General features: G+C 49.4%; 1 protein-coding gene across 4 annotated transcripts in view; it reads right to left on the bottom strand.

The window, feature by feature from the left end:
* Rassf2 (Ras association domain family member 2) overlaps positions 1-13,491 on the bottom strand; it is a 35,672-nt gene that overhangs the window by 11,443 nt on the left and 10,738 nt on the right. For all 4 annotated transcript variants that reach the window (XM_055608480.1, XM_055608416.1, XM_055608563.1 and 1 more), the window contains exons 2-4: positions 6,035-6,125; positions 3,547-3,622; positions 1,483-1,634 (exon numbers count right to left, since the gene is read on the bottom strand). In XM_055608480.1, coding sequence (XP_055464455.1) covers positions 1,483-1,634; positions 3,547-3,622; positions 6,035-6,093 — 287 coding nt within the window. In that variant the 5' untranslated portion in view covers positions 6,094-6,125. The remainder of the gene's footprint in view (positions 1-1,482; positions 1,635-3,546; positions 3,623-6,034; positions 6,126-13,491) is intronic.

Genomic DNA, 13,491 nt, shown 5'->3' with positions numbered 1-13,491 from the left:
GTACACGATTCGGTGGAGCGAAGGGGGGGGGGGGGGGGGGGGGGGGGGGGGGGGGGGGGGGATTCAGTCTGAAGGGAGAATCATCTTTGATAATAAGGTCCAAAGTGAGAAGAGTGGGGATTATTTCCTGTGTTCCAGGGATGGTGGCTTTAAGGGAAGAGAAGTGAAGTTGAAAAGCTGAAAGAATTGCTCTTCATAGCCAGCTAAGCCTCAATCTGTACCCTTTCGAGAAGGGCGAACACTTGGCCCAGGCGGTACCCCTCTCTCCAGGGTTCAAAGCAGAAACTAGCGTGGGCATCTACAACACTGTCCTGCAGGCAACATTTAAATTTTGCTGGCACCTGGGGCGTGCTTCTGAAAGCCCTTCAAATATTCACAGGCTTCAAGGACCAGCTTGCTGTCACCAAGAACCGAGAAAAACCAAGTCTGCAGCTCCAGCCCAAAGGCATCATGGAAAAATGGGATTTTTAAAATCATCTTACTCGGAGAACAGAATGTAACACTCTAGAGGTCAAAGCCGGGCATGGACAGGGTCCGGCCCACTGAACTGGAACTGAAACACAGTAGAGGTGCTGAGAGCAAGCCAAAGAGCCTTGACCAGGCTTCTCTGTGCCCAGTGGGTGAGACAAGTACTTCCCCTCCTTCAGTTCTCTTCGGAAGCGCCAAGACTGATTCAAGGGTTTGGCTGTTCTGTAGGTATTTCTCAACTAAAGAGAATGTTACATTTGGCTGTGGAATGTAACAACGTTCCAAGCAGTGGAGGGGGTGGGAGACCGCTTGGTTCCCCTTTAAATTAGAAAGCACATCACTGTGGTTTTGGCTGAGCAGCCAGCACGCTCCACCCAGGCTCTGGCCGGAACGCTGCCCACCTCAGCAAGTTTCCAGGGGAAACAAGGCTAGTTACTTGATCTTAAAGGTGAAGTCCCAGAGAGAACAAAAAGACCTGCCCTGTGCGAGTATGCAGCAGCTCTTTTGGCCACGGGAGCGGGGAGATCAGACAAGGCTTTCACTGACCTTGTTGTGAGGCCCAATAGGGGACCTCCTAGACTACTGCCTTGAGCCATGACCTGTTCCAGGTGTACAGGAGACCCCTGGCTGACCTCGCTTGGCTGGCTCAGACAGAACATTCCTTTTCTTCCACTAGGTTCCACCAAGACAGAGAGAGCTTTGATCAGTAGGTTCAAATCCTACATGTCTCTGGAGCAGGCCCATTCCCCTTGGGAGGATGTGTGGGTTGGCACTCATCAGGAGCCTCAGGCTTGGATGATTAAGTCACTAACAAGTACCCTGGGGGGTCCAGGGCTCCTCCAGAAAGGACTCTCTGCCGCCCATTCTTCAACGTGCCCCCTTGCTAACTCAGAACCAGCCTTCTTCAGTCTGTGCCTGTGGAGTCAGGTCAGAGGCCCCTCTCTCCCCATCCCAGATACTGGGAACTGAACCAGGAGCCCCCAGACACCCTCAGACTCATCTCCCTTCACTCACCCCTGTGCGCCCAGGTTGCAGCCGGAGTGCCAGGAGGAGGAAGACGGAGGGGGGCGGATGCGTTCGTGGTCATCCTGCATCTGCAGCCGGATGGGCCGACGCAGCCCCCAGGAGATGTTCAGCAGCCCCTCCACGATGAACTCGTCTTCCTCCTGCCGTGAAGCAAGCAACGGGGCGCTGAACCCAGAGCGGATGCCGGGGGCGTGCAGACCCTAGCTCTGAGGCACACTCTGCTGTGAGGTTCCCAGCGCCCTGCAGCTGACCTCGAAGTCAACAGCACAAAAGCTTCCGTGAAGGGGCTCCGCTGCAGGAAGGCCCGGGCAGCATCCGGAAGGCCCCCAGCAACATTCTCGGCAAACCCTGTTTCTTTAAACTTTAAATGCACATGCGCAGAGCGGCAAACCTCTATTATTTTTATCTTGGTGACTTTAGCACTCGGGAAGCCGAGGCAGGAGGATAGCTATCGGTTCCAGGCTAGTATGAGCTACAGAATGAGTACGTAAATAAAAAAGACAAGGAAGGAAAGGAGAGGGGGGAAACAAAGACGAAAGGAAGGAGGGAGAAACGGAGAGAGGGTCTTAATCTTTTTAAAAATAACAGAGAAGCAGGAACAAAGGCCTAGAGCTGCCTGTTTTCCCCTGTGTTTAGCAATCCGACCTAACTCTGGGGAACAGAGCGTCAAAGCTTTCTCCAAGTTTACTTACAGGACTCGCTCCTGGAACAGAACTGTTGCCTTAAAAGGTGTCAAGTGTCTGAAAGCTGGGAGCTGCCATCCTGACCTGATTATTTTTTAAAGCAGAACTTCCCAGCGGTTTTTTTTTTTTTTTTTTTTTTTTTAGTCTAACACACCACTACACTTCCCAAGAGGTAAATAAATCCTTCAGGAATTCCAAAGATATACTCAAAGGTTGTCGACCAACAAGAAGCAGACTGTAAAACCTTCCCAAGGGCAGCCCCTCCAACCCTAGTTAGACTTTGAGGTGTCTGAGTTCTGACTACAGGATTGTTCCGGCTTGATTAAAGATGTTAAATGTCGGCTTCCCTGCTGGTGGAAACCTTAGGAAGGAGGGGCTCGCTGGCGGAAGTGGGTCACCGAGAGTTATACCTGGCCTCTAGTACCTTCCTGTGTGTCTCTATTTCCCACCTGCCATGAAATAATAAAATCCTCCCGCCACCAGCACGTTCTTCTGCCTAAGCACATGAAGCCAAGTGACCACAGACCAAACCCTCTGAAACCGTGAGCTCAAATAACTCCTCTCTCCCTTTAAGTTGTCTGCCAGGCTGTGCATTCACAGATACACAAAGTAAGGACAGAAGCCACATGGCTATGCAAGGCCCACGACCCAGCCAGCAGTTAAGGGTCAGGTTGAGCTTCTTTTCCCCCTTCTGAAGAGAAGCTTTCATGGTATGAAAGAGGGACCATGAACATCTTCAGGATATCTGTGCAGTGATCAATCTACCTAGGCCAAAGGATCATCCTTGTGGGGAGGGGAGAGGAAATCGACTATGTCAGGACATTTGGTGGTCTTGAGGAGAGAGACTTTGTGTACACAGGGCTGTTTATATGGTTTCCAGCTGGCCAGGGCTGCCACTGCTCCTTTATATTGCACAACTACAGGATGCAATTTAATCCACAACTGGACCCTAAGTGAGTGCGTTAAGAGACAGGAAAAGGCCACTGTCTTATATTCCATTCCCCAACCGCTTGCCTTAGCAGCTGAAATTCACTCCTTTCTCTTTCTACGTGCTAAATCACCAGGGACGAGTCACCTGAAAAATGTGTTCTAGTCAACCAAGGACATGTGAGGATAAGTTATTCTAACAAGCTTCTTTATAGTTTTCAGAAACTAATCTAGGAAGAGTACACTTGGCTTTGAGACAGAGACTGGACAGAGTAGAACGGATCAAAGCTGGAACTGGAGAGACTTCTAAAGAATCTCAAGAATCTCAAGGAAGCTCATGGGCATCCTGAGTACTGGGAGCACCTGCCATGACAGGAGGGACAAGGAAGAGACTGGGCCCTACCAGGGCAGGGCCCCCAGGCCTCCTGTGGGGATGCCTTACCTCTCGGTGTCGGAGTTGCAAGTTCTGGCCTTCATAGTACAAGTTGTAGGTCTTCAGATGCAGCAGAAGTTCATTCCTCAGGGGGGAGACACACAGCCAGCTGAAGCCACCACAGGGCCATAATTCCCTCTCTTGCTCACCCTGCAACTGGCCTCAGTGTGCATACATGAACACGCACGTGTACACGCACATACATGCACACACAGAGTTCTGCACCAACCACCCCACTGACACCTTCCCTCGTGATCAAGGTGAAGAAAAACGTTAGGAGGCATCCTGAGAATGCCGTGCTCTGAAACTTCTATCCCTTTCAGAGAGATAACATGACTTAGGCTGTAGGAGGCTCGGCTTAAAGAAAGCACTGGAGAGGCCAGGACTGTCAACCACAGGGGCCTGTTTTCTTCGGTAGAAGAAAATGAATGACCCCTAGTTACCCGGAATGCCAGGATGAAAAATGGCCAATTAATCTAGTGATTTTTTGCTTCTCTCTTTGGAGCCAGCCTCCGCCTGGATCTCCCGATATCCTGAGCCTGGTCAGGCCCTAATCCTGCAATGCATAGCACACATCCCTATGAAAGAGACCCCACGAACCTCGAGCCCTCCCCCAATAGACTCTGCCCTTCTCCAGGCCCTAGCCCTGAGCTCTGTTTATCAGCCAATAGAATTCATTCTTACTGTAAAGGGTCACAGGTCACAAGTTCTACTATGTTTAAATGTGTAAAAAAAGTAAACCCAGGTCAATCCCTGGATGTTTTGCCCAGTGCTCACAAAGACAGCACTGCCCCAAGGGTCATTCTTCACCCCTCCCTTGGATGATCCCCCACAGGCCTTGAGGTTTGTCTCATTAGGGGAGTTGGGGGATGTTCCCTAGGTTGATAAAACCCCTGCGGTGTTTAGCAAACTCTCGTCAACAGAAAAGATGAATAAAGGAAGTTATTGTTACACAATGGAAAAAACAGCAATGACTATATGAATGTATATGTATATGAACTATATGTTAAGTGGAAGAAGCCAGGCCCCTTGAAGAGCAGTGAGCAGACATGGGCAAGAGGAGCCAGAGGGCAATCTTCTGCTCTTGACATATGTGCCTGCTGTTTATCACTTCATGGGGGACACCAAGTGACAGCTTGGGGCGTGCCTATCTTGTGTGTCTGCCTGCTTCACAGGGAGGAGAACAGAACTCAGCCCTTCTAAATCCAGCCGGCCAATGGAGAGATTTTGGATGCCAATAGAAGTCAAACCCACTGGAGGGTCCTTGAAACTCAGACAGGCTAAGCTTCAGCCAAGGAGTCATTCTATACACGCTGGACTCAGTTAGAAAAAGACATGACAGGGCTGGAGAGATGGCTCAGTGTTTAAGAGCACTGTTGGTTCTTCCAAAGGACCCAGGTTCAACTCCCAGCACCCACATGGCAGCTTACAACTGTCTGTACCTCCAGTTCCAGTGATCTGATACCCTCACACCAATGCACATAAAATAAAGTTAAATAAATTATATATTAAAAAAAAAAGAAAAAAAAAAAAAAACATGACTCCACACAACCCTGACTTTGAACTCACCACAGCCCAGGCGAGCTTTGAACTGGCTCCTCCTGCTTCAGCCTCCCAAGCTGCTGGGGTTATAGGTGTGTGTCACCACACCCCACTGACTCTACCTGTTTTATCCAGAGGGCACCTGTGATTGTTTTAGTCAAAGCCAGGGCAGCCCATGGCACACTATCGCAGCCTGGCCTTTCCCTACGGGTACCATTGGACAGGGGCAGTGAGCAGTGTTTGTGTCCATTTATGGCAGCTATGACAAAATGCTTTGAACTGGGGATCCTAAAAAACAACAGGGTTTCACTTCTCAGCTGACTCAGCGTTTAGAGAGGGCTGGTTCTTCACCACCTCCTCCCTGCTTCCTCACATGGCAGAAGGATAAGCCAACCACCTTCTTTTCTAAGGGGACTCACCCCACTCTACAGAGGCACACATCTTTTTTTGTTTTGTTTTATTTTTCGAGACAGGGTTTCTCTGTGTAGCCTTGGCTGTCCTGGACTCACTTTGTAGACCAGGCTGGCCTCAGGCTCACAGAGATCCACCTGCCCCTGCCTCCTGAGAGCTGGGATTACAGGTGTGCGCCACCATGCCTGGTCTAGGCCCATGTCTTAATCTATCACCTTGGGCTTCAGGCTTCAGAGGGAATTTGGGGGCACAAATGTTCTGGACATAGCAAGCAGCCCTCAGCTAACTCCTCTTTCTGGAAGCCTTGGCTGAGTTCCCAAAGGTGCAGTGTCCTTAACCCTTCAGTGGTCAGGCTAGGCTCATTGGAGCATGTTTTCATCTTTGGCTGCTGCTTATCTTCCCGCTGTTCTCACTAGTCCACATTTGTCTTGCTGCTTAGATGCTCACAGAAATGAAACTCCTCTCCCAATGGTGTCTATCTGCTCCCCTCAGGGTCCCAGCCCAGGGCAGGCCCCTGGCTGAGCAACACTACAGGACGTCTTACTTGGACATGTATTTGTCTTGTCCACATGGGACTAGGGCAGTTTGGTGAGTGTAGTCCATCCTTCCCTTTTCTTTTCATCAGAGGGAGAGGCCTGTAATTGAAAGGAAAAGCCAGAGTTTAGAGCTAGGCTGTGACTGGAGAAGGAGACAAAACTGGCCAGAATGGCTCTTCCTCTCCCAGATCCGCAGCCAGAGCTGCCCATAGTAAACAGAGCTGATAAAGAGTCACATTGCCCCTGCTGGCCTCAGCCTCTAGGAAAAACAAAAAACAAAACAAACAAACAAACAACAACAACAACAAAAAACACCTGCGGGAAAGAGCACAACCTCTGCCCCAAACAAGGAAAATACGGAAACCAAGTTGGTCCCAAGGATGGCCAGTGTCTACTGAGGCTGACCAAGGATAGGAAACCACCTGAAAAGTCCAAAATAAAGCCATGCCCAGGAGTGCAGCCTAGCTCCATGAGCGTCACCTGGAGCACAGTGTGGTAGGCAATTCATTACTTGGGAAAGCGAGTCATGGATTAGGAAATTAAGAGTCTCATTTTGTTTAATTTTATGTGACCGTAACATAGGCACATGTCTACCCAACCAAGTACATGAAAGCATATGTTCAAATCTATTCTTAATATGCCAGGGCTCCCCAGGTTTCACCTACTGAAATGTTCAGGGGCTGCGCTCTGTTATGGGCCTGCCTTCTGCGTTGGAAGATGCTTGAGCCAGTCTTCCCTGCCCCGGTCATGACAGTTACAGAGGTTCTGACACTGAGCTTGGTGGCACATGTCTGCAGTCCCAGCACTTGGGAGGCAGAAGCAGGCGGGGGGGGGGGGACGGGACACGAATCTGAGGGCAGCCCAGGCTACACGGCAAGTTCCAGACAAGCTTAGACATTAATGAGAATGTGTGCACAGAAGAAAAACCAAGTCTCCAGATCAAAGGGCCAGGGCTCCTCAACCAGACACGGTTTTCACCCGAAGGGGCCCTGAATGATATCTGGCTACTTATGTGTAAAAGTAAAAGGCTGACTTTCTCTCAGTAGTGACATCACTAACCTCCCCCAACCCCGCCAAATATTTTATTAAGGGAATTTTCAGGGCTAGAGAGGTGTCCCAGCAGTTAAGAGCACTGACCCTCTTCCAGAGGTCCCAAATTAGACTCCCAGCACCCAGACAGCAGCTCACAATGGATTTAACTCCAGTCCCAGGGGATCCAGTGCCCTCTCCCGGCCTCTGTGGGTACTGCACACACTCAGTACACAAACACACGTGCAGGCAAAACCCTTCTACACATCAAATAAAAATAAATGTCAAAAAACATTCAAAATAGAGTTATGACAGCAAATAAGGCCGGGCTGGTGGCCAGCCCACCCTCAACGCTTCATTATCCTTACTCTTCAGCCTTCCTGACGGTTACCAACCCCTTATTTCTGAGGCATTCTGGCACCAGGTATCTTCCCTGACACCCTTCAGCAAGCATACCATTAAACCGAGCCCACTGTCTTTGTGGGAACAGACGGGCCCTGCTCCCATCACACCTTGAGTTTGACTCCCATGATTAAGGAGCTGGACCCCTGACCCACAGAACTGTGGGACAACAAACCTGCGTGGTTTTAAGGCCCTGAGGGTGATTTGTTCTAGCAACCACGGGGAGTGAATAAAAGGCTTCCTCAGCCAGGGTGAGACTCGTAGCCCATCTGTGCACCCAACAATGGGACCCTAAGGACAGTGGGTCTAAGTTCTAAATACTTGTGTTTAAAAAAAAAAAAAAAAAACTAACACAGTCCGACTATAAAACCAGAGTAACCAGAGTAAATACGTACTGTACAGAAAGAAGAAAAAATATGACAAGCAGACTGGTTTGAGAGCTCCCTCCCCTCCTTTTTAAGTGGCAGTTCTCGTGTCCAGCAAACACAAAAAGGCCTCTCCACAAGTGTTCACCGCGTGTCTAGCTGTGCAGACAACACTTCCTGCCCTTGGTGTGCACACCGAGTAGGAGTGGGCAGGAGAAGTGGACACCAATCCTTCCATCAAGGAAGGCCAAGACCATGTTGGCCCACAGGAAGGACAGTGCATCTGAGTCTCCGCTGGGTCCTGGGGGCCACCTGGATTCAGTGAGCCCTAAATAAGGTGTCAATCTAAAGAGCTGATGACAATGCCTGGGGTGAGTGTGTCCAGGCAGAAGCACACCCTTTGTACAAGATGGGAGTGTGAGCCTCTGAGTCAGAACGGATAAGGTCAGAAGGAGAGAATGGAGAAGGTTAGGGCAAGCTTCCAGGTAGCCCAGCCAAGGGAGTGGGCAGAGGGGAAGGAGTCCCTAGAGAAGAGAGAGGAAATGAGAGATGCAGTGTTTTAAAAGCCTTTATAACAGGGTATCCAAGACAAAGGTGATAGTGGAACCAGGAGCTAGAGGTGAAGCCCGGGGAATGTGTGGATACCCGGGGCCTGACTAGAGCTACATGAAGGTCACACGGTCAGAGTCATTCGGCAGCCAGGTTCCAGTGAAAATCAGATGAATAGTAAAGAATGAGCCTGCCCACTGGCTATTTTCTCACCTCAAATACAGGGGAAGTTTTTTTCCCATAATTCCTCTCTTCCTTCCATTATGGGTTCTTCTGAAAGTTTTATCCTCTCTATCTAGTACCATCCATCTATCTTCCCAACTTACTGACCATCAATCTTCCATCCATGCATTCTTCCAACCACCCATCATCCTTCCACCAATCCTTCCATCCTCCTCCTTATCTAATTATCTATCCATCCTTCCACCCTATCCATCCATCATCCTCTCACCCATCTTTCTATCTCTCACTCATCTTCCATCTTCCGTACCTCCTCCTACCCATCCATCATCTTCTCATCCCTCTATATCTCAGTCATCTATCCACCCACCCATCCATCTGTCCATCCATCTCTCATCCATCCATCCATCCATCCATCCATCCATCCATCTATCCATCCATTCATCCTCCCATCTTCCAAGCCTCACATCATTTCACCCTTAATCCCCATCCCTTATTTTCCTCAAAATTATTTAGCTAGTCTCAAATTCACAAAGTGTATTTTCTATAAAGCTCTCTTTGTTCATTGCCTCCATCATAACCTATAATTTAGTAATTTTTGTTTTGCATCTGAAAGCAATCTCCACTGCTCTTCAGACAGTTCCCTTTTGATACCACATCCTCTTAAGCCAACTGGGAATACCAATTAGGGAATAGAAGCCTTCCACATAGTTATTAAAATCTACTTGATAATAGAGGCAAAACAGGCAGATCAATGAAACAATGCATGTCCAGAATTAGACCCAAGTATATCTGGAAACGCAGAGTGTGAGCAGTATCTCTAAGTAACAGAGAAAAGACACACTAGCCAAAAATGTCACTAGAGGGCTGGCTGCCTTTCAAAGGGGAGATGGGAGACGGGAAACAAATCTCTTTTATGTCTTCTACCAAAAGGCCATAATGCATTGATATTTAAATATTAAAAAATAAATTACAAAACAATTTATTGTGTGTGTGTGTGCAGGTGTGTGTGTGTGTGTTAAACAAGATGAGAGAAAAAATTCGCAGTCAAGACTCCAAGTCCAAAGACATAATGATTTTTTTAAAAAGTCATCAAAGTTTCAACTTGTGTTTAGAAAAAATAACATTTTTTTTTGCCCATAGAATGTCAAAAGGCAAATAAGTAGAAATATTTACAACATGTATGACAAAGAGCTAATATCCTTAGTATGTAAAGAACTTTATCAATATAGAAATTCAAGTTATTAATAAATCTTTGAAATATTTTCCACCTCTCTCATGACCATTTTTACTTGCCAGAATAGAAATCAAGTCACCTGGCAGCCCCAACTGTAGGGACTCTCCAGGGCCTCACATGCTTTCCAGCTCCTGGGCAATCTTACCAAGGGCAAGGCCAGAAATGAGCTGCTCTTCTATGTGTATAAAAGTTTGCCCTATAGACTCATGTCATGCTACCCTGTTTTCTCTGGCCTGCTTCCTCCTCACCTATTTTTTCCCCTCCTTACTTCTACACTTCTTGGACAGGAGTGTAAGGAGAATACTTCCACCGTGCTGTCAACGACATGGCACGTGGGTGGTTGATGGACTCATCGTCCCCTTCCCCTGTTTCCAGGACACTTGCATCTTTCTTCATGGACTTTCCAACCATCTCTACAGATCCCTAACCACTCCAGCCAGATGGGAGTGGTTAAGCTGAACTAAGCTGAACTCAAGGCAAACCCCAGAGGCACCGTAACCATGGGATGGAAACTTAAGAGTTAAGTTCCTCATAGGACAGTCAAGGAAGGTGGTTTGTGGAGTGGGAAAGTGGGTTCAGTTGGAGACTTCCTTCCAGGATGACCCGGGTCTTCTGCAGCTGCTGGTTGTAACCCTCGTGTTCCCTGGTATTGTCTAGAATTTGTAGGTTGCTGTACTCCAAATGCCCTGGAGGAATCGTTTACAAGCATCATGTCCCACAATGCCTTGGGACCAAACTAGTGGTGGCCATGTCTTTGTAGAAAAGACAGGAAAAGGAAAAGCAGAAACCACACCAGTCGGCATTTTAGGCATGAGGCAGAAACTCCCTCTGGCTTCTCACACCGAGGAAAGATAAAAGAGAAGGAAGGAGAAATGAGAGAAGAAAGGAGTGAAAGGGGGAGGGGAGAAGGAAAAAGGCAAGCAGTGGCGCACGCCTTTGATCCCAGCACTTGGGAGGCAGAGGCAGAAAGATCTTTGTGAGCTCAAGGTCAGCCTGGTCTATGTAGAGAATCCCAGACCAGCCAGGGCTCCTTAGAGAGACCCTGTCTCAAAATGGGGGAGGGGCGTGTTTCACCCAAACAGTCACTAATATGGAGCTGCTCCTTGGCAGTCTAACCTCTACTGACCTGTGAAGAGAGATCACCCACCCAGGACTTCCAAGCCAGTGCCTTAAAACTCAGGTAAACACTGAACATCCCCTAAATGCAGAACATGCCTGCCAAGACACAGGCCACCCAGGCTCCCAGTCACACTGAACTCATGGTGAGCCCACCAACGAGTGAGAGGCCCCTCTAGTCCTGGCTTCGTGCTTTGGCAGAATGTTCTGGATCCTCCTTAGCACTGTCTAACTCTCGTGTAATGTCATCCAGCTTGTCTCGAGGACCTAGTTTGTCCCAAATGGAGAACAGTCGTGACTTTTTGTCTGCTTGCTTTCAAGTCACACCCAGATCACAACCTTCCCTCCCTAAGACCCTGGAGAACATCCTTCTAAAAGGTGTTTCCTTGGTCGCTGACCATGACCAGGTCTCAACCCCAGAGAAGCCCTGGCCTGCTTCTTATGCTCTTCAGGTGTCTTTCATCTCTGACTCAGACCCAGGCAAGCTCCTATGTTCTCTAAACCCTCATCCAATTCTTCCTTATTGTCTGAACTAAAGCAGGCACCCCTGGCCAGGGCCATGTAGGAGGGACAGGCACTCATGGTCAGCCTGCCTTTCCTCAAACACCTGTCGGGGCCTTCTTCATTCAACCTTCTTGGGCCAGGGACTCCCATCCTGAGTCCTCCCTTGCCCAGGTTCCTGGGAATGATCATCTCTGCAATGGAGAGCCTGAGCCCCACTGCAGCCATGAAGGAGAACCTGCTTCCAGGGAAAGAAAGAGATTCCCTAGAAGCAGAGCCCAAGCCAGCAGGACAACTCCTGCACCTGGGGTTTCTCAAAGAAGTGTCTTCTGGAGAAACATGTGACAGGGCTGGCGGGAGAGGAAGCTAAGGGACGGTGCTGGTCCCTGCGGAGGCATGCAGTTGCCTGCTCCCATGGGGGCCCTGGAGTGTGAAGAACGGAGTTGTCTAACACATCCGTTCTATCATTAGCCCAAAGGCCCCGCCCCCTCCGCCGGGAGGTACCAACAATATCCCCACAGCCCAGTAGGCACTTGGAAACAGCTTTGTCTAAAAGGCATGTGCTCTTTGCGTGAGACCATGAGGTAACTAAATACTGTATAAAGCTGCCATCTCTGCCTTCGGTGTGTTTAACTGGATCAAACTCACTCTAGACTCTCTCTGCACAAGCCTGCCAATCACTCAAGGAGTGTCCATCTATCTGTTTCACCTTTCTTCATGGCTGTAGGCCCAGAGATAAAGCACTGTCCTAAAACGTCAGTAGTCGTGGATTCTAGGACCAGCAAAAACTCCACAGGATAGGCCTCCCTGGAAGAATGACAGCCACCAGTGAGAGGTGTGTGTTTAGGCAACCACTCTGATCCCCTCAGTTCATGACCACAATAGGAACCAGAACCAAGACAGTGGCCAGCCTGACAGCAGAGTGCTTGATTATGCAAACACTTGTCGTTACTGTGTCTCCTTAAACAGCACAGGGTGCCTGAGCCCGGCCAGCTATGGCTGAAGAGCCAGGTCTTTGCCCAAAACTCTGGTTCCAACACCAAGCCCGTGTCTGGAATTAAAGACTCCTGGCTCGCCCATGAGAGCTGCTCACCAAAGGCACACATCATGCTTTGGGCAGCCAGGTGGCAGGACAGAGACAGACCTGCAGTGACCCGCCAAGAAGCCTCCCTTTTCTTTCCACCCAGCCTGGTGCACGGGCATTCCCAGCCTCTCTCGCCTGCCTCCACAGAATCAGGGAAGGGCTGCTTAAGCCTGGGAAGTTCACATGCTCAGCTTCCATGAGGAGAGCAAAGGCCAGGCCTCAAGAAGGCCCTGGAGGTGAGAAAGGCCACAGCTCCTTCCAAACACAGCAGAATCTCTTTCTTCCTTTGTTTCCTTCCAATGCTGGACTCTTACTTCCTTCAGTCAGAGAGCCCAGCAGTTGGCTGAGATTCTGTGCGAGCCCTGAGACTGTCTTTCCCATTTGCCCACTGGAAAAGCCCAGGGAAGCTGGCACAGGATAGAAAGGCAGAACCCTGACTCGACAGCCCAGCAGGAGGCAGATGAAGAGTCCCCGTTGATGGCTGTAGCTGTTTTCCTTTCCTAATCTGTCTTCCTGCATGTGAGGCAGGAACCAGGCCCTGCCCCGCCCCACCTCAGCAACCATGACTGGATAGGGTAGGGTAGCACTCATTGCACAGCACCCGTGGGTCAGGGAACAGGCCAGTGAAGGGATTGTTTCAAAACACCATGATGTCCAGGCCACAACGAAAACCAAGGATCAGCAGTGCCCTTGGGAGCCTCCCCTGGTCAGGCCAGTATAGATCCAAGGCAAGAGCCACTGTGATGTGACAAAGAGCTGTGTAGACCCAGGATGACACCAAATATATTTCAAAGCAGGAAGGAATGGGATTGTCTGAAAGAGAACTGTGTTGGTAATTAGCATCCCTCCCTGTGACTTATGTTTCCAAAAGAGAAAGAAGATGGCAAAACAGCTCTAGGGATCTTGGCGTGCAGGCACGGAGCTGGTGCAAAAACCCCTTCTTGCAAGTGAGAAGCAGGAAGTGTGCCCTAGGCTCTGGCCTGCTGCAAAGGAAATGCTTGC

The sequence above is a fragment of the Psammomys obesus genome, unplaced genomic scaffold (assembly GCF_907164565.1).
Source record: "Psammomys obesus unplaced genomic scaffold, mPsaObe1.curated_primary_1811, whole genome shotgun sequence".
Classification (NCBI taxonomy): Eukaryota; Metazoa; Chordata; class Mammalia; order Rodentia; family Muridae; genus Psammomys; species Psammomys obesus.
This window is presented reverse-complemented; position numbering and strand designations above follow the sequence as displayed.